Source organism: Aythya fuligula, chromosome 5 (assembly GCF_009819795.1).
Source record: "Aythya fuligula isolate bAytFul2 chromosome 5, bAytFul2.pri, whole genome shotgun sequence".
NCBI classification, from domain to species: Eukaryota; Metazoa; Chordata; class Aves; order Anseriformes; family Anatidae; genus Aythya; species Aythya fuligula.
In genome coordinates this window covers 38,419,981-38,441,837 of record NC_045563.1, presented here as the reverse complement: position 1 = coordinate 38,441,837, position 21,857 = coordinate 38,419,981, and the positions used below count along the sequence as shown (strand labels likewise).

Sequence of the window (21,857 nt, the reverse complement as noted above, 5' to 3'; positions counted from 1 at the left end):
ATCTTAATAAGATAATCAAGCAGACAGATGTTATTGCTTCCTTAATCAGAGTCTCCACTGCTCTTTATTTTCAGGTAGTTTTGCAGTTGTTCAAGTTGGTAACTGTACTCATCTGTAACTGTACTCAGTCCTAGCACTTTACATTCTTCATCCTACCGTTTTCCTGTTTCTTCCAGGATTATATTCAATTTAATTTGTTCTTCCCCAAAAATATTGAGTAAGACAAAAGCATTTTAAAAATATTTAATTAAGTTGGCACCAAAACAAAGAAATGTTTCAGAGAGAAATTAAGTTCTGATGAGAAACATTTCCATATAAAATAGAACATTAGTCATGGAAAAGCATTCTGAATCCAGCTGGACTGATTGCACAAAAAACGAATCTGTATGCTTCTCTTTAGCAGCTCAGCTATGGTACTGTACAATAATTAAATCCAGTTGTTAAAGATTTCTGGGCTGGAGCATAGTTCCTATATCCTGCCAATGTATTTGTAAGTGGCAGGAAGCTTCTCTCCTATTGAGCCAGTGGTGATTAAGCGTTTGCTCTTTGAAAGTTATATCTAATGAAATTCTTCAAAAGACAAGAATGTACATCTTTAAGATATGCAACTCTAAGTTAATTTCATTTTAATTACTTCTAAAATTCTAAACAAAACCCAAGCAGATGTTTATACACCAACAATTTTTCCAATGTTCCCCATCACTAATGCATTATACTCTACTTAACCACAGCAGATGAAATCCACATATCATAGAAGTTAGAAAGAATTTCAGCATTGCCTTTTAGAAGAGTGGTGCCACTGAGTGACGCCTCTTCTTCAAAAGAAAAGGCACCCACTTTCCAAATCAGATTTCTGTCCTGTAACAATTATCAGCACTGATATCTACCTTATTTCCTCACTTAGTTGCTGTGATCAACTGAAGCAACAATTGAAAAACTTGTCATGAAACACTTGAAATTAGCCCTAAAAAGGGGGGCAGAAAACCAGAACTCTTACTGCCTTTGTCTTGTACATGGCATTCATGTTCACTTATCACAAAGTGATATCATCTTTCAGCAAAGGCATCGCTCGATTCCTTAAGATCCTTTCTCCGTTTTTGTGTAGGCCTGGTCAGTCAGTTACCTCCATTTCAGATTGTTCATTTGTTTTGTTTTCTTTCTTACATGCAGTAAGTAGCACCTAACCTTTCTGAAGCTATTACTTTTCTAAAAACATTTCTATAACCCATCATAAATACTTTGCAACATCTGCCAGTCTGATGCCATTCACAAATTTAATCAAAACTGTTTCGTTAACCAACTCATTCTAGAAGATACTAGCACCATACCTGGGACATACATGTACCTAGAGCAGGTTGCAACAGGACTAGAAGAGGAGTAGAAGAACAGGGGAGAAAAATATAAAGTATCAGCTAAACCAGACAAGCTAGTCTGAATTAACAACAACAACCACCAAAAAAAAAAAGAGAGAGAGAGAGAGAGAAAATGAGTTTCTACTGCATTAGAAACGTTGTAAAAGAACTGAAAAAGGAAAAAACATGGGAGTTAAACTTGTTTGGATGTTAGGGAGAGTTCTGAAAACTACTATCTGAAAAATAAAACTATCTGGACCAAAAAGCTTAAGATTCACAGATAAAAGGAACCAATGCGGAGTAAAATTGAGAAAGCAAAGGAAAGTGAACGTGAAACCAGAGTCGGGACACCTGAGGAAAACAAGATGAAAGAACTGTGATCACAACAGAACCTTGCTTTCTAGGGGCTGCACAGATCCAGCATCCATGTCTTGCCCTTCCTCTAGTCAGTACATATACATGCCATTCACTGGTATAGCATCTAATTTTTCCCGGAGTTAGATCAACCTCCACGCCATCGGTTACTGTTATCTCAAGTATTGCTTTCAAGTAGAGTTTCTGAACCTGCTTCAGGCACTTACATAGGTTTCCAGATGGCAGAACAACAAAAGTGTATGCTTCCCACTTTGTTCATCAACTCCCCTTGCCTCCAGCACCACCAAGAAACATGGATAATTAAGGATGAAAATCAAAGCCTTAATCAAGTATTAGGCAATGCCAGAACTAGGAGTGCATCTCTAACTTTTAATCACTCTGTGTATCAGTTCTCACTTAACTATCCCAGTGCTCCCCAACTCTTTCAAGATTTCAGGCTTTTCCACTTACACAGTACTGCTGTCATCATGGAAGCAACTGGAAAGTCTAAAGTATTCCTAGGAAAGTACACAAGGATCAGATCTTGAAGAAAACATTTATCTCCTCATCTTTAGTGCCTGACTGTTTCTTTGATAAGCTTATTATAACATTGGAAAAACTTGAAATAACTTTTATTGTTTGGCAGTTTCATATGCCCAGTGAAATTTGTGTGTGAAAAGCAGTGGTAAAAGTATGTTTGCATATATGTATATGCAGATGTAGCAATGTATTCACTTCTTAGAATTCTTCTATTTTAAGTTTTCTTCTATTCTGTTTTAGTTTTAAAATTAGCCACAAAGACCAAGCATATAAGAAGACTGAGAGAGCATGCAGAACAATACAATAACTTGCTCTGCCACATTGAGAATGTCAGCTGAACTTACCCTATCTGTATCATTTGCTCTTCTACAAAAATTTGTCAATTCACCCTGCAAAATAAATCATTGACTATGGGGCTGCCCTGTATTTAGCAGGCAGAGCTTCTCCAAAACAAGTATAAAAATTGTAAATTATTCTCCCTATATGTTCACTACAACAACTAACCCCACCAACCTCCCAGCAACAGCAAAAATAAATCTCAGAGTATGAGACAAGAAAACTTGAACATCCATTTTTTCTCCTCCAATCAAACTACTTAAATTTTTCAAGCAGCCAGAAGCACATTAAGTATGTCACAGAACAACTGCAAATACATTAAATCTGAAGAGTAAATCCAAAATGTAATGTTGCAACAGTCATAGCCTAAAGACGGAGCTGAAGAATAGGAGGCGATTTCATTGAGCAAAATGATGTGCGTTTTGATAGCTCAAAGACATTTCAAACCTAAGCACAACGTGAGAGTTGTGATGAAATTACATGGAGGTGTCCTAGCTACAAATACCAATGAAGTTTGAAGAGTACAGAAAGAGACCAAAGCAGAGATGAAGACACTCCGATATAGGTCCTGCTAGAGGAAACATAAATAGTATAGAAACTAAAAAGAAATCACTACATCTTTAAAATAATTTATACAAACCAGACAATTTAACCATCTAGATCGCACTGAGATTAGTAGTGAATGGCTTCAAGACCAGACAAAAATGCCATGCTCAAGGGGAGAGTTAACATGATGATGGACATGGAAAAAAGCAAGATTTACAACTGGCACAAAGAAAGGTCAGGACTGCAGCAACCTGGATCTGGAGAACACTTTTTTTCCTGAATCTATACTTTTTTTAGAATACCATAGCAATTTTAACTGGTTAGGTCTTCCATGAAGTTTGTGGCAAGTTATTTTTCTGTTTCATTTTTGCAGGACTTTAAAAATCTTCCTTTTTCAGATGTACTGAGAACTTAACCCAGTACAAACAACAGAAGCCTAGTCTCATTTGGGAAGCCCCCTTATACTGTATGAAACCAGTGTAATTCCCTAAACATTACATTTATATTTAGCTCAGTCCGACAGATTGTATGATGCATCGTGGATCAATTTGCCTTTGATCCGAAAGACAGAGAAATATTAGAATTCTTTGTACTGAATGGCCCACCTATTTTCTGATACCAGAACTGATGCTTTAAGAATAAAAAGTTCTTTAAAAATAATCATGAAAACTTCAAGTTTATAACAAGGCTATTCATAAAAAATAAAAAAATAAAAAAAAATAAAACACGAGCAGCAATGAGCTTAGAACATGTAAAAAATATGGCCTTTCACAGGAAGCTCTCTAGACTCAAAATAGTCACTAATTTTTCAGCTACAGCTGCATGTTAGTACTATTTTTTTGAAAAAACAACTGGTAAATAAATTTGAAAACAAAAGGTGTTGAGAATGAACTCATGTAAGCAAATTCAGAACGTGACCTGCTGTAACTGTACTACATATGAATTGAAGTGATTGTATCAAGGTACAAATTACTACAACCAAGAGCACAGAACTAAAGGCTAGATCCAGTACAAAGCTTCCACAGTAAGCAGCCATGTTTCTGAAAGTTGACAGAGCTATTTTCTCCTCCACCTACCATCAAAAACGTTAGCAGCTGAAATTCTATGTAAATATACGCAAGCCCAGTCATGTCACAGTGCCAGATAAATCAGAATGCACCTACAAAATCAGGCTGCATGAAGAATTCAACACTGACTTCCCTCATGTCTGGATCACAATGAAATTACAGCATCCACAGAGAGCCACAGCTCTGGAGAAGCAGAGAATCAGCAATGCATGTGCCTAGGGAATTTTGCTGTCAGCTGGAAAAGCATCCAGAAATCAAGACCATTCTGGAATTAGACAGCTGAAGAGTGGGAGGGTTTAACTTTTTTTTCTTTAAATTAATTTTGGATTTATACAATTAACATCTCTCTAAATCCAATTTTAATTAGCTAAAACCTCCTACCCACTTAACTTATATTTATTATATTTAACTCTTTCTCTAAATTTATTATGTCACCTACAAATAGTTCCGTTCTGTAGTAACTTTCACTAAAATCACTCCCACATTGTAGTTTATCTGAAGAAAAAATGACAAATCAAACCTGTATTTCCCAATACTACAGTGTCTTAAAAACCTTTTATACTCTGGAAAACAAAGCTGAAGCAATTGCTTTTGACTATGTATGAATTTATGGAATTACCCATCTCTTTTTGGCTGTTAAGTCTGATACCGTTCAACAAGATAATGTATTACTCTTTTCAATTAGTATATACAGAAATGCAAATTTCTATTCAAATCTTTCGAGCTTTGTCCTGCAAAGGAAGCAGCAACAATCACTCGGACAAAGCGTTCCCAAACAGAGTACTCATTATCACAGACAGTATCATTAACTTCAAGCTGATGTTGATGTCTTGTAAGAGTGAACACACGATCCAACAATCATTTCAACCTTAGGTCCACGAACCCGAGTTAACCTGGGTAACTGAACTTCTGTGATTAACCACTAGAGGGAGTTGCTGTCTCACACATTAAACCCTAGTTGGTACATGATCAGCTGTGAAATGCAACTCCTCTGGAACTGAGGAGAAGCAAACTACTTCAACAAAATTTGATATCCAGAAACAAGCCAATAGAAAACTAGTATTAAAATTCTGTTATAAATGTAATGTTGCCTAAAAATAAATAAAGAAAGAAAAATAAAGAAAAATAAATAAAGAAAAAAAAAAAAGAAAAAAAAAGAAAAAAAAAAAAGAAAAAAAAGTTATTTTAACTCCTCAAAGAGATGTTCCTTCAATCCATCGGTAACTGAAAACAGCTTCGTTGATATACAGTCTTACAGAGCCTCCATTCTGGCTATGAACTGTAAATTTTACAAAAGTAAGCAATTTGCATGCAAATAGGTGCAAAAATAGGGATTAATGGTATTTTACATAGTTATTTTTCATATTACACCATGGTCAACATTACTGGGACATGGGAAAAAAACAGACTTCTATCTACAAAATTCAAACAGACAAGGCTGAGACCCCAAAGATTCCTATCAGTGATACACATATCACTGATCACATATCACTAACAGTGATCTACATATGAAATTTCTTGTTGAAAGGTCTGTTCTCTAATATACCTGATAAATCTGGCTTGGAGATTTGGAGTAAGAGTCCGAAATTGCAGAAAAATCGCCATCAGATAGCAGTATTTGAAGCTTAATGTCTATCTCATTTAGGTGGTGAAATTCCATCGGTTCAGGGGTGTACCCTTCTCCTGGTGCTAGCCAGCCAGATTCATCATCCTATTGAAAGATAAGGAAAATATTTAATCCTCTTTCCCAAAGGAAACAGATTTTAAAGGCAGTTATACATCAAGTGTATTTATTTTTCAAATAAACTGTACTTAAGAACAAAATGCAAGTTCTCATCTAGTTCAGTGTATAGCTGAACTCTGCCAGTAATCATGTATCAAGCACATCCAATAGCAGATATGCAACAATCAACAAGAGGCATGCATTTTTCATTTCTTAAATAAAATTAAGCAGCAACTTTAGTGGACTTTATATCTATATATATATATAGATATAGATATATATATATATACACACTTCATTTTATCTTTCAGAAAGCACCTACACATCTACTGTGCCAGTGCAAGACAGGAAGCCTGAGAAAGCTTGGCCATCCTCATTACCCTTAGGCACACTGGTTCCAAGGAGACAAAAACACACACCCCGAACTCCTACTATAAATTACCTCTATTTTGGTTTATCTGAAACAAAAGCAGTTTCTCTGTTGCTTTCTCATACAAGTATGATGACAGATCTAATAAGCCTGACCAAACATGACCTGATAGCAGGAGAGCCACCCAGAAACATTTCCAGGAGAAGTTTTCCAGCTATGCAGAAGCATCTGTTCAGGTGAGACAATGACTATCGTAAAATAAGTATCCAGTGTGGTACTAAACGTGCATCATGTTAACCAGTCCCTAGCAGTGTAAACACAGAAATGACTCTACAGGAGTCAGCTGAGCCACCAAGTGGTAGCTTACTAGCCACCACTCAATGTTTATTTCCCATACTCTCAAATCCCCTGCTCCCAGTACTATGTAGCCACTTTAATCCAAGGTTAAACAGACTTACACATTTTCCTTTGTATTTTCAAGATGGCCACTGATTTAACATTTGTCTTGGAAAGCGTGCTTCTCTCCTGTCAATGTTTCCTATGTGTTAACTCAGAACAGTATTTTTATAACAGCAGTCAGGGCTTATTACTATGTAACATCTGAAACGACTTACACCCCTGCAGTTTTGACAATTATATAAGCCTGAAATATTTTAAAGAGTCTTTTTTATTTTATTTTTTTTTAAGTAAGAAGTACTACTTAGTTGGACTAGATTATCTTTGAAGGTCACATCCATCTGAACTGTTCTGTTCAGATACTTAACATATGTAGTAATATGAGTCAAGTTATCTAATCCACATTACACTATACAGAAGAATTAATACAGCATACCCACCTCTGCCTTGACAGACAACCTCCAAAAGATGAAATATTTTAGCCAATGTAATACCAACTTTTTAAGAGTCAGAACAAAGTAACATGAAAGTGGCCACCAGTTGGACAGTTACCCATGCCAGCTTGGAGCTGTGGAGATTAGTCATTAGCTGATAACTTCCTTTGATCTTTGTTATAAAGCAGCCTTGGGAAATGAGTCACCCGTAATGTAATTCAAAAGTCACAGAGAAAGAATCTTTCTATAAACTAGACAGTTTTCAAGTAACTAAGTATTACCCTTTCTTTTATTCTATTTTGGCAGTTGGTTTAGGAGCTATTTTCTTTAAAGGGCTGGTCTAGTAGTGACTAGACTAACCCACTGTGGTGGTTTAGTCTAGCAGCCAAGCTCCACCACAACCACTCTCTCACTCCACTTCCTCAAAGGACAAGGGGGAGAAAAGGGGAAACTTCTGCTCCATTCCTGGAGCACCTCCTGCCCTTCTTCTGCACTGACCTGGGGGTCTGCAGGGCTGGTTCTCACTCCTCATTCTCCCAGCTGCTGCTGTGCAGCAGCTGTGTTTTTTTTCCCCCTTTCTTAAATCTGCTCTCACAGAGGTGCAAACAACATCACTTATTGGCGCGGCTCTGGGCAGCAGCAGGGCCCTTTGGAGCCGGCTGGAGCTGGCCCTTATCTAACACGAGGCAGCTGCTGGACTCTTCTCACAGAGGCCACCCCTGCATCCCCCCACTAGCGAAACCTTGCCATGTAAACCCAATACACTCAAACTACAACTGACAAGAACAGGAATTGTATCAAGAACATACAGCAACACACTTCTTCTGTAGTGCCCTATTTAATATTTGCTATAAAGAGTACAAGCTCTATAAATATGTGCCCACATAATAGTGCCACATGCTAAACACAAACTTTGGATAAACGTTGCACTTTTCCACTGCCGTGATGCCTTAAGAACTGGTGCTTAAGAACTTAAGAAAAGGCACACATTGCTAGTCAGAATCTGTATCAGCTATTTGGAAAAAATAGCTGTGAAGTTTGTGATTTTTAAATGCTGCCATTCATCAAACAAAAGACCAGCTCTTTCAAAGAACTGAGGATGGTATTGGTAATTAAACACCAAGCAACCTTTCCAACAAGAGGAGAAAAAACAACCAACCAGAACCAAGACAAATCAAAATCACCCATTCCCAACAGTTTCTTCCTGTTCAAAGACTGGATGAAGCACTGCTTCCATTGAAGATTTTGACCTTTATATGGTATTACAATGCCAAACCTGTTGCAAGCATATCTAATAAAGACCTTGAATCTCCTCCAGAATGTACCGACAAAAGAATAACTAAATAATGATCCACTGAGCTTTAACCTTGTTCTTCTAATAAACAATAAATTCAAATTAAAATCAACTTTCATAACCTACAGATCAACATTAAACCAAAGATGCATTTATACTGCATTTTTTAATGCTAAACTATGTCAGCTAAGTCAAATATCACTGATCATTAACTGATGAGTATCTTACACAGATAAATATGTCAGTTCTGCAAGCATGGTGTTCACATCCAGAAAAAAGTATGTAAATTTTCTATGTTTAGTGATGGAACAAAGGTCAGAGCAACAGGAAGACTGCTGCAACTTCATAGAAGTCAAAGTTTTTCTTCTCATTAATTGAAACACTGAATGTGGCTGATAGTTTTACACCTTTGTATATCAATAATGAGCAAAGGTTAAGTTCTCTGTGTTTCTGCTCTAGCTTATAATCTGTGAAAGAAGAGTTACTGTTAAAATACTGGGCATTTATATCATCCATTTCATTAGATCTTCCTGTCTCCTGGACTCCTCAACTCACATTTGTTCCATAGAGCTCCAAAAATGCTAAAACACTGAATATTTAATAGTTTCCCTGGCTGAAAGAAAAATGTGTTTTGGGCCAGTGACCACACAAGTGTCAACCCAGAAGTCACACTGAAGTTGAGTAAATTACAGATTTGTTTAATGCCACAAACCATGGTAAGGCTAGTGCTCTGTATCCATAAGCCATTTGGACTCAGATGAAGAAAATTCTGAGCTCACTTTACCCCATATCCTGAAACTGTAATTTATAAAAATGGATTTTGGCCACATTTTGGAAAAGAACAATTAAGTACAGCACCTCTTGGATGACTCTCAATCTTATCAGAAAATAACTTAAGAGTAAAACATGGAAAGACAATTAAAAAAAATACAATGCATCTGCTTGTCTCACATACAAGTTGTTAGTTATCCTACTGAAAAATTTAGCCCAGATAATTTTTGTTGTCTAAGTTAAACAGAAACTGGACCTAGATCATATTTTGTTCATTCTACACAAAGTTCACATCTTTCTTCATAGGTTGAGATTCAGTGTATACTGTGACAAAATTCTTAACATTACTATAAACTTGATGTACATTTTAATGTAAAACAAATTTAAAAGGTCGTGATTTTTTTTTAAACAAAGCAAGGATTTTCACAGCATTTCTTCTTATTTATTAAAATGAATTTTCTTGAAGTATTATATCAAACTTACATAGTTTAAGGATGATCATACTATGAAAACACTTATCTTTAGAAAGTTTAATACCATATATATTTGAAAAATACCCTAGGCTTATATTATGATTTATTTTTCAAATCAAATTTTACATTCCCATAGCCTAGCAGCTTTATGATTACTTTTGTAACATAAGAAGTGTTCCCAACAACTCTATCACAATGATTTTTCCCTCAGAGGAGTAAAGAATAAAGGCTGTCTACTCGGAGATCTAGAGATTATTTGACAGGAGATCAAGAGATCTAGGAGATCAAGAGATTATTTGACATGTTCACATTACTGGGAATCATTTTGTGGCACATAGCCTCCTTCAAGCAGTGGTGGCTGGCATAATTGCATATTTATTTTACTCTCCATAAGGAAAAGTATTTCTATTTACTTTTGTTCTTTCTATCCACTGCAGTACGTAGATGTGTACAGCTTGCTTGTTAACAGTATTATGTTAAAACATACACGTCCAATATTTAAGTAGGCTTTTGGCTTCTTTGTGTACTTTTCAGACAGACTGAGTTGGAAGCTACACGGTTATTTTTCCAGATGCAGACACAAGCTTCATCAGTATATATTTCCCCAACTGCTGCATCCTAAAATTCATGTTCTGATGCAACTCTGAGTTTTGTGGTGCTGTTCGTTGTTGTTTTTTGTTTGTTTGAAGTAGATGCTGGCCTTTCAGCATCTTTATGCAGCAACTTCACATTTTCTGCATAAAAAGTAGTCTCAGTGTGCTTCTAAGGCTCGTTCCATCCATGTCTAACTTTTCCTGAAACTTCTGCTGCTTATTTGAGGTCTGTGCACTTCCACTTGTTAGTGAAGTGAACAAAGAAGTCAAGGACAAATTGATATTGCAGACAAAGCCAATTGGACTTGTTCAGTTTCTCTCCTGTATCAGTTGGTTATTCATGATAAGACTAAAACAATAATCAAATTCAGATTTACAGTAAGCTAAAACAAGTAAGCTTACACAAGGACAGTACAAATTAAAGTTCACATACCTCAAGATCTTGCAATTCACTTCCATCTTCTGTATCTTTCAATAGTTCGCTTAACCTTTTCCTTTCTCCTTCAAGCATAGCTATCTGGTTTCCCGAATCCTTTGCTAGCTGAAATATTTTGCAAATGAAAAGAAAAATAAAACCTTTAGAATTCCATTAGCTCAAAGAGTATCAAAATACAATTTTTAAACTCTGTAAAATTAACATCCAAATTTGTTTATTTTCATATTACAAATTATCACTCTGAGAGACAATAAATTGATAATCTTATACTAGTCATTGACAGAGACATGGATAGAGGGGGTGGCATCGGATTAAAACAAATCATTAGAGACATAGAAAAGAAGGCATGCAAGTCAAGGCTCCATTTTCTGACATGTCTTCTATTACATGCTCAGGCACAAACAGAACAATTCAACTTCCAGTACTCTTCAGCAAGTATGCAAAAGCCTATGCCTACCCGAGAAACACGATCATCCAAGTGAGAACCATTTTATACAGTACTCTGCCATAAACATCAATTTTTAGTAGTAAGATGTCTTTTCATTTACTCCCCATTAGCTTTTCATGTCCCTGATAAATAAATCCATCTGTCTCCAGAAATGTTTTTATACTGTTTTTCAGTTAACATTTAATAACATATTAATGATTGTTGGTTTAATGCTTACCTCAATATTCTTTTTAATGAAATCCTGATTGTTTTTACTTTTATTCTGTGTTTTTTCTGCTTCATGAAATTCAATTGTTTCTATTTCACTTGGATAATCTGAAATTTGAGGAGAAAAAGTTGCTAAGTTATGATAATTCCTTTTCTGATTCAGTCAGAGCTGTAATTACAGTAAGTCCACTAAAATTTTTAACTAACTTGTAAAGTGGATAGACAACCTTTTGATATGCTGTTTTCATTATCTGTATAACTTATATAGCTATATTTAAAAGAGATAACTATCATGAAAGACTAGTCTCATTTTTAGGCTTTTATTATCTGAGATCATACAATACTGGGAAGGCTCAAATGCCTTTGGATTTCTGACCTCAAAAATGTTAAACATGGCTGCTTTAAAAGCCATAGCATTCCTTCGAACCCTATCATTGTTTCAGTTTTACCATCAGTACAAAACCAGACAGTAATTTTTTGGGAAACCACAGAATGATTTGGAGCCATACCAAATACTTTTTTTTTTTTTTTTTTTAAACAAAACAGCTGAAGAACAGATGATATATTTGATATTATTACAACACTGCTTATAAAACAAATTCTGTTTAAAACTAAAACTCAACATGGACTTGTACTCAAACAAACATCCACATACGTTATTTGTAACAATTAAATCTACATCATAATTAAATGATGTTCTGACAACATTTCACATAAGGTTTTTTTTCTATCCATCATATAATTATGGGCACAAATTCAGTTATTCAGAGACTTGTACTACTTTTAAGGAAACAATTATTTTACGAACACCAAATAACACCAAATATTTATCATATTAAATAATACGACTAAGCAAATACAATATCTTAGTCCCACAAACTACTTGAGAAGTATGCACAGTACTTCTCTGAAAAGTATAAAATTGAAAAACGGAGTGTTATTCCATCTACAAAAATAACCTCAATTTAGCATGCTGGATTATAGAAGACAAGCCATAACACATGTTCTAGCAGCTCACTCTTTTACAGTTTACATGGAAATAACTTTTTTCAGACTGAGTAGACTGAACACAAACCCCCAAAGACATAAAATTAATTCAGTGTAACTCCATGGACGAAGAGTTATATAATATTCTCAGTGATCAGACTGACTTTCAAATTGTAAGTACATCCTAATGGACTTAGGTGTAGGACGTGATCAAGAACACAATCGTTTACTCAAGGCAACCCAAACTGCCTTTAACATTGCCAGGCAAACTCTTAAATCTATCAAGGAATTGGATTATATAAGAATAAGAACAGTTAAAACATGCTCATATTCTGTAAAGTGAAGAGATTCTGCTGCCATCAATGGTCCAACCTTGAGAAATACCTGTTTACAAAACCTTTGTCATCTTAGCCGGTCACCAGTAAGGGCATTCTGTTTACAAAGAATGGGAGATGACAAGAAAATAAACAATTGCAGATGACAGCAATGGCAGCTGAAGTCATTCTTCTTATGTCACAACACATGTGAGAAGTTACTCAACCATACATATTTGAATTTCAAATAGAGAAAGAACAGAGGCTCAAAAGCACAGTTCTATTTATTTTGAAGTACTGGACACTCCACACTACCACCGGCATTTGATACCTCTAAGTAGCACATGAAAACAACTAATATCTAAAATAATCGGTATAGATGCTTGATTTTTTGCCAGAAAGTACTTAATAAATGACAGTATTGCAGCCTCTACAGTAATCGGCATAATAAAATATAAAATTAGTTGTCTGAAGATTTAGGTTTGCCACAATATCCATAAAATTTCTCCTGAAAACAGAGAAATTACGGAACAGTTGAAACTGTATACAACACCACTCTTCATTGCTAGATGATTTCTTGAATATAAGCTAATGTATGAATTATTACCATACCTTAGATTAACAGCAAACACAAGTTTTTCAAAAATTTCCAAGAAAAAAAGTGGCATATTATACAATGAATGCTATACACCTTATCAATTTATTACAACAACAAAAAATTATAACTTGGGAACAAAAATTTTCTCAGCATCTTGAGTAAAATGCTTAGTTTAAATCCCAAATAAAACTCTATTTTATCATTTGTGGGAAAAAATAAACTAAAATTATTGCCATTCCACGAAAAAGTCTTAAATTTTCTGATGGTTTGGCCTAACTACAAAAATCTAGTCTTCATTACCCAGTCATTGTACTTGATGTTTTACCAGATAATAAAGCTTACTTTTATTATGTTGGATTTTATGGCAGTCATAATCTGCTGGATTAATTTGTGTGTGAAATACTGAAGTACATATTTCATCTTCTTTAAGATGGAATGGATCTGCAAAGAAAGTCTTTAGTAAAATTTAAAATGTCTCTAGAGAAAACCTAGTTTCATGCATATCATGCTATAAAATTTCACACAAGAAAGTTTCCAAAATTTACTTGGATAAATTATAAAATCACTACCTTCTTCAAGAAATAAAAGTGTAAAGTGTGTCTCATGAGTAACATGTAACAGAAAAAAATTATGATGTTATTTTATATGCATGTGTTTTTAGCAACTAGTGAATCTACATACCACACATACATGACAAGTAATTGCATAGTAGAAAATAGGTTATTATGTTCAAAGCCTCCACAGACACCATGTGCTTAGTCACCTTGAGTTTTAAATGGGAATAGAGTACCCAGATTTTCACAGCTGCTGTCTCTCCCTCTACATGAGTTATTTGACTTCCAAGAGGCTTAGGTCAAGGGTACAGTCTAGGAAAAGAGAGTATTCAAAGATCCCAGGCATACATGAGTTATTTCAATTACTCAAAAAAAGAAAAAAAAGAAGAAAAAAAAAAAAAGAAGAAGAAGAAAAAAGTCATGGTACAAGCTTATATCAACAGAAAATATAAGGGTATTAACCTACAATCTATAAACTTAGCACATAAAAAAAAGAACTCACATTGAAAAGAACCATATATACCTCATATGACAAAAATGCTTTTCAATTAAAAAAACAACCCATATCCTGTATTAATTAAGTTTAATGGACTGCAAGTACGATTTTTTTACACAGAGCACAGGAGATGAATTTAAGGCCATTTAATTAATCCCTAATTTACATGTCTGCTATGGGTATGTTAGAGGGGTTTTGTGCCTGAGCAGCTGGGACAAATTTGTTATTAATGATTTTGTACCCAAAACTTGTGTTTGATCTCACAGCTGTATTAAAAGCTATAATAAAATGTCTCCTTTATATAATTTATTTAAAATAGTTCTTTAACAAATTAAAGCTCTAAAAGCAAAATATATGAATTGCATTTCATTTCAGTATCAATCAGGGCAACTATCAGGTCTGGAAGTCATTGGCAGACATTTAAAAAAAAAAAAAAAAAAGAAAATTCAAGGCAAAATCAGATTAGAGGAGAAAGGTAAATCTAAACCAAGTAGAGTTTTGTAAATACAGTACACCATGACACACGTGATCTCTGCATCAAAGTGTTATCTTTAAAATAAAAGAGGAATCAAAGCATGGAAGTCATTATAAATTATATTTATATCAAATATAAATATAATTTAAGTATACATGTATATCCTTGCCTGTTTTGGGGGGTTTTTTTGGTTGGTGTGGTTTTTTTGCTATATGCTGACATCTAGTGGAAATTTTTTAAATATCAACCTTAACTTAAATCCTGTTTTTTCCATTAGTAAGCCAAACTTTAGCACAAAAACATTACCTTGCAGTAGTTTTATTGATGTGTTTTGACCACACATTACTACACGCAAATTGAAATTTTTGCTTAGCAATATCCATTCAATCCTCTAATCCTTGTTCTCTCCCTAGCAAGGAAAAAGGTAGGTTGTACCACAATCCTGTTTCCTTTCAATTCTTTTTCTTCAACCAAGAAACCATTTCAGCCAACATATACTGATGAAAGACAGGATGAAAAATGTGTATGATTGACATGTCTTTGAGATCTCCAGCACCAAGAGAGAATACTCAAACAACAATTTTTTGAAAACCACTCTCAAGCAGTTTTGACACTGTTTCTTGACAAATCCAAACAATCAGTTTTTGTTCACCCCACTCCCTAGTGAAGACATCAGGAGCAAGATGCCTACAGGATACTTCTTTTCCAGTGTCTCCTCCAGTTAGAGTACAGGCACAGTAAGAAAGAAAACATTAGTCAATGTTTTTATTTTTCCTGGTCCATAGGAGCTAGCGTATCCTCTGCACATTCTTGAAGAAAACTACCAATAATTCAGAATATACTTCAACCATTTGCTACAGAACTTCGACAGAATCATGCTCTTCTGACTCAATAGAGAAAACATGAAAACATATCTAGTCTTTAACTTTTTTCTTTCTCTATTCTATCTCTAGTTTTACATAGATATGCACTGTAATTTTGATCAGATTTTTTTGTTATCCACATTTCTCTTTATCATTAACCATTTGGTTACCTTTGACTTAAAGAACTCAGTCCTTCCTTAATCACCTATTTTTATACAGCTATATAATTTTCTTTGTGTTTTCAATTCTACTTAAGAAGAAAATCTTAAATAGAGTCTATTTAGTCTGCCTGCTTTTACTTTAAGAACAGACTAAATAATAGAAAATACTAAAATGCAAACATTGATTCTTATCAGTGTTTTTATTTCCGCTTTGAATATTTTTGTCTTTACCCTGAAACTCAAAAGTTATCTTATCTGACTTTCTGGTCTTTCCTTCCTTAAAGTAGTTTGATAACATGTCTAAACTTTCCTATAATTCTCAGGAAAAAAAAAAAAAAAAAAAAAAAAAAGCAGATTTTAAAAAATAAGTTCATAGTTCATATTCTGTCTTTCCTTAGAATCACACCATATTATTTGATGATCTTTTTCACTCAAATTCTCTACCATGACCAGGATCTTAACATCTTTTAGAAGTGAATGTAATGTAATCAGTATCAAAGCTAATGTAAATGACCCATACTCCTCTTTTTTCTTTGGACCATATTCCAAGGACCTTGGTTGTGCATGCACCTTCCTTTATTATTTTTCAATACATAACTGAGTAGTTAGTATCATCATTTGGTCCCACTCTTTGGTTCTTCTGTTAACAGTTCCTAAAAAAGCTTAGGTTTTCCGTAACTCTGGTACTGTAATATCATCAGATCCTTACAATGGCATTAACTTCTCACTCTCAATTGTATTCCCACATGAAAATTATCTCCAAAATACATGTGTGGCTGAGCCCACATTGTTAGACCTTCTTAACAACTTCTTAGGCCTAATATTTTTTAATTGACTGCCTTTCCTCCATGAAGTACTCCAGCCTTGCAAACTCTCTTGCTAAGACCACCAATAACCACCATCAGAATTTTTGTCATTTTGTTTACAAAATCAATTTTGATTTTTTTTCTTACTGACCAGAAGTTCCAAACTGCTAAGGACATCCAAATCTTTCGGCAGGTTTCTACTCTGTTTTCCCTGTATCTGCTATTATCACTTCAATTTAGCAGTGTTCTCAGTCAGGCATCCTTTCTGAAATCTTTGCTGGCCATCAACTTGAAAAAGCAAGTGTTACTTATCTTAAATCCTTACCTTTCTTGAGTAGCCAGTTCTTTGGGAAAAAAAAAAAAAAAAAAAAAAAAAAAAAAAAAAAAACAAGCAACAACAACAAAATATATTTAAGAAAAATCATCATAGAGCACAACTTCGAGTTCTGTGAGAATGCAAAAATTATTTCATTTTTCAAGTAGTCCCTTGATATGTTATTACATTTTTTTATTCTAAAAGTTTGAAAGCTTTAATATTATCTAACAAAAATATGAATATTAATAAAATACAGAATTAGATCAGGGTCTTTTTTTCTTTCCTACTTACCAGCTGTATCCTGCCAAGATGAGATCAAAGTTAAGAAAAGTTTTGTGTTTTCTATCTCTTCATGGCTTCCAGTGCTATTGTCAGACTATTTAAAAGCAATAAAGCATAAATATACAGTTACTAGCATACGTTTACTTAAACTGCTGCAAAATACTCTATCTGTTTATCAGGCCTAACAAACTTCAGGCCCTATCAAAAAATTCCGTGTTCAGTGGCAACATTTTCTTACTGCTTTGTTTTAGTCTTAAGGCTATTTGAACATCTCCTGGAGTAAAGACAAAGGTGTGGTGGAACTTCAAAGCATCTGTTATGCATTGTCTCTTTCATGGAGACATCTCACAAGGCAAGGACCTTCTGTAATGGATATATGTCTCTCAAATCCACTGAAGTTATGAGATGCACCCAAACCAAATGCAATCACATCTTTTTAGCAACATATATTTATATTCATGAAAAGTATACAATAATCTAGTTTCAGAGGAAAATCTAAATCTCATGTTTCAAGGCTTGAGATGACAATTAACTGCTAAAGGCTATAGCAGGAATAATGTAAAGAAATTCACACTGTAGCATTGTCATGCCTTCTTCATCAGGGTGCATCTCTGACTGCTTCAATAAAAACAAATACTGAAATGGAGGGGCATAAGAATGGTCACGCTAGAGCAGAATAAACACTCTTAGCTCTGGGTTCATGCCATATCACAACCTGCAAGTAATGAGCTCAAGCATAAGACTCCGTGCATGTAAATCACACCCAGGCAGCTGTATACTTGACTATTGGTCATACCAATTTCTAAGGTTCGTGTCCCTGTTTCAAAGCCTGCCTAGCCAATATATATTAAAAGTTATTCAAAGTTACTTTTTAGTAATCCATTTCTTCACTTCAGTCAGTCAATTCCTAATTATTTTATAAAACAATGTGCCTGTGAAATGAGATCATTCTGTAAGACAGTCATCTAGGATATATTATTTACAAAACAAGCAGTATAATTCTAACCTGAAGTTCTTTCCAGAGCTTTGTTCTCATTTCTTTGCCTTGTTTTTTAATTGTGCTTTCCTTAAAATGTTTTTTTGCCAGTATTGTATCAAGCTTTTTCATTTTCCTTATGGCTACTTGAATCTGAGGATCTCCTTCTGTCTCTTCAGAATCTTCTAACTTGGAAGAGTCTGCTGTAGATTAGATTTTAAATTGCTAATTTGACACATATCAAATTAAAAAAAAAAAGTAGAAAAAACAATACAAGTAATTTGACAACAACTACAGACAAAAGTACAGTTAGTCTCAAGGATATGTATACCATTTTCATTTTTAGACCTGTTTGAAGCAGGGAGAAACATGAAAGTCTGTAAATGAATGCTGAACAAAACTCTTAGTTGGAGCAGTTTGATATTGGGCAGGGGGTGGGCAATCCCTTTGGGGTAAGTGCTTCATATATAGTAGAAGAGTGACATCTCCACAGCATCAGCGATAATGACATACAAAACAAGTTTACAACTCAAAACAGGTTTTTTTTGAGGCTGACTACTAGAATACACATTGAAATGTCTTTCATTAAAGTGAACAACTGTGGGGTTAAGAGAGACTCTCCTACACCTCTACCTTTTTATGTTATACAAGGTTTAGTCTTGACAGATCTCACCCAAAGCAGATTCTGATACTGGTTCTGGAAAAATGTTGCTTTTAAAAATAAAAATGGTCAAACATTATAGAAACTACCATTATTTAATTTACATGGATTTTTGTGTTGTCACTTCTTTTTCCTAAATACTAAGATTTCAATTTCTTATCACTTTTAGCCTTTCCTCTTTCTATAGCACTCTCATGTTATAGCACCTTCTTTTCTACTGGAACTTAGCTTCCATGGCAAGAGTAGAAAAAACATTTGTGGCACTGTCCATGCCCCCAGTTTCTGTTCCAAAGAAATGAACACTGCGTGAGATGAACAACTAGATAGAACCACCACTGCATTCTGCCTTATTAGACTGGTCAATCTACATAAAACCTAAATACTAACATATCATTAAATAAAGTATTCTTTAATGAAATAATCTTTAAATGAATAGTACAAGGCATATACTTTTTCAATGAGCATTAACCAGAAAAGGAAAAAACATTAATTTATTGCACGCTACACTTTATACACCTGAAAAGTAATACCCTCTTTGGCATTACTTGTTTTTCCTTGGGAAAGTTCACAGAATTTCGAAGTCTGTGTTTCAGTGCTATCATCTCCAGAATCTGAATTAGAGACACATCCTGGGGGAAAAAAAAAAAAAAAAAAAAAAGCCTTTCACAATAATATAGATGTAAAATAACTTTTGACAGTTAAGAGAACAAAATATTTTTTTTGTCATTTCAGGAACAACACAGAGCCTGAACTGGGAGTGGATTACTCTCAGATTTTTAAAAATTGGATTACTCTCTAAAAAATGGTACATACTAGTACGCCAGTACTCATGTTAGAAATCATGGTATTTCTTTTGACCTCAATTCTGTCAGGAAAGCTATCTAAGCTTAAAGCAGATATTGAAACTTTCTGCTTCGCATACTGGCCTTCACTTCTCTATTTTAAAATAGGCAGAAGCTCTGGAAAGCCAGTTTATTAGCATTTATAGAATGCCAAAAGAATTCCATGTGAAGCACTTCGACAAGTGATTTCATTACAATGAGATATTGTACATTTGTATTTAAAGACTGTTATGAGTATTTACATCGTTTAGTTGTTAAATACTAAAATTTACAAAAATCATTTCCCTTTATTTGGTCTGATGGACCATTATTAGAATATAAAGTTCTCACAAATGGTCGTGATCTTTGAAAAGTTGGATGAAAACACCTTACTGAAAATGCTTTCTAACATGGTTCCATAAAACAAGTGCAGAAGATTTCTCCTGATTTTCTAGGCCACCACCAAGGTGCAGATCACAGCTTAGACGCCACATGGCGTAATCACACCTATTAGCACGGTATTTCACAGATAAATTCAAAATAGTGAAAAAAAGTGAAGGCATAAATTTTGACACCACCATTTTCCTCCTCTTTCTTTTCTGGAGCCTTACTTGTTTACATTCTCTTTGCTCTCCACCGATAGAATTTTACCCGCACTATAGTGACACAATGTTTGGTCTAGCCACACCACAAGAAAATGTTAGGCATTCCCGCACCTGACTCATTGGGATTCCACACGCACTCCTGAGAAAAGGACACACTCTCCACTGACGTTTGCTGATCTGTTCTTACTTCCTTGGTATCAGATTTCCCTCTGCCATCACCTTTGCTTTTTTCTGGAGAGCAGTCTTCTAAATTTCTTTGATGACTACCACCCAGACTGACAGGTGAATCAACCTATGAAATGTAAATTAGTTAATATCACACAGATATAAATCTGTAGGGCTGGGAGGATAATCACAGGTAATAGGTAATCATGGTAATCACATAATATTACACAGGCTAATAATGTTTCAACATAAGACTGCAAAATACCTCTTAAATAAAATAACAATTTTCAGATCTGATACCCAATATTCAGTGTTCTGACACACTAATGAGTCTGTTTGCTCAGGCTCATCTTATCACAGACTGCTGGAGTTGGGATTGTCACACTAGGAAGGACTTCTGAAGACGTATGCCACTTCTACTACAGCAGAGTACAGCCAACCAGTCTGTGTGGGCAACAGCCTCAACTGTTTCCTGACACTGGCTGCTCTGCACCAGGTTGCATCCTCATCTCTTGGTCATACCACAGAGTTTTTTCTAGAGCTTTTGAAAGGCTGAAATGCTTATGCCTAATTCATCAGTCTTGAGACAGCAATTTTCATGCAATTGCCAATGAGGGTTATGTGAGAACTTGGATTCAAAGTTATCTCATAGTAACCCTAATACCTGAGAGTGAACCTTCAAAAATAGATATATTTTTAACATCTTTAGGAAGAATTTAGGTATGATCCCATTCTACAGACAGGTGAACAGTACAGCACTAAATCTCAAACCTAAATCTCAGATTCTCAAGTCCCAGTTCCTACAACCTAACAACTGTATTACATACCCTCATTCCCAAAATTAAGTTAAACCCTGATATTAATTTTTTCAAAGGATGGACAAAACACCTTCCTTCCAATAGAATTTGTCAAACTCCTGGAGCTTGCCTATATTTGCTGGAATACTATTAACTAAAACAAACAAACAAACACTTTAAATAGGATTTATTTAATAATCTGATTAAGTATTAAAATGAATACAACCAAGTTTTCCAGGTGGTAATGCTGAACAGACCTTTCTGCAGCAAACCTAGAAGATTCCGACTTAAAAAAAAAATAAACGTTATTCCATACATGCATAAGGAGCAGCCCAAATTCATGAAGTTTCACATAACTCCTTAGCACACTGACAGACCCCAGAACTGTATGCAATACTAAAAGAGCAGAATCTTGTTTCTTTGGCATTCTGCTAAGAAAGCACAGAGTTTCTAAGCAGCTGAAGGTGAAAAGAATTACCTTTGGCAAACATGGCTCTGGTGTTAATAACTCCATAGATGCACTTAAAGATCTACAACTTGTATAAGCTCTTGAGCTAGATGCAGGCCTTGAAATTTTATCCAAGCTCCGCCTCATAATATGCATTGCAATCTAAAACTGAAGAAAAAATAACAGTAATAA

At 34.7% G+C, this 21,857-nt stretch overlaps 1 protein-coding gene across 1 annotated transcript in view; it reads right to left on the bottom strand.

Moving 5' to 3' along the window:
- Positions 1-21,857, bottom strand: part of FSIP1 (fibrous sheath interacting protein 1) — an 81,185-nt gene that overhangs the window by 58,334 nt on the left and 994 nt on the right. Inside the window, exons 2-10 of the mRNA XM_032187629.1 lie at positions 21,696-21,833; positions 20,367-20,547; positions 19,375-19,458; positions 18,199-18,371; positions 17,202-17,286; positions 13,582-13,680; positions 11,351-11,448; positions 10,683-10,790; positions 5,742-5,906 (exon numbers count right to left, since the gene is read on the bottom strand). Coding sequence (XP_032043520.1) covers positions 5,742-5,906; positions 10,683-10,790; positions 11,351-11,448; positions 13,582-13,680; positions 17,202-17,286; positions 18,199-18,371; positions 19,375-19,458; positions 20,367-20,547; positions 21,696-21,821 — 1,119 coding nt within the window. The 5' untranslated portion in view covers positions 21,822-21,833. The remainder of the gene's footprint in view (positions 1-5,741; positions 5,907-10,682; positions 10,791-11,350; positions 11,449-13,581; positions 13,681-17,201; positions 17,287-18,198; positions 18,372-19,374; positions 19,459-20,366; positions 20,548-21,695; positions 21,834-21,857) is intronic.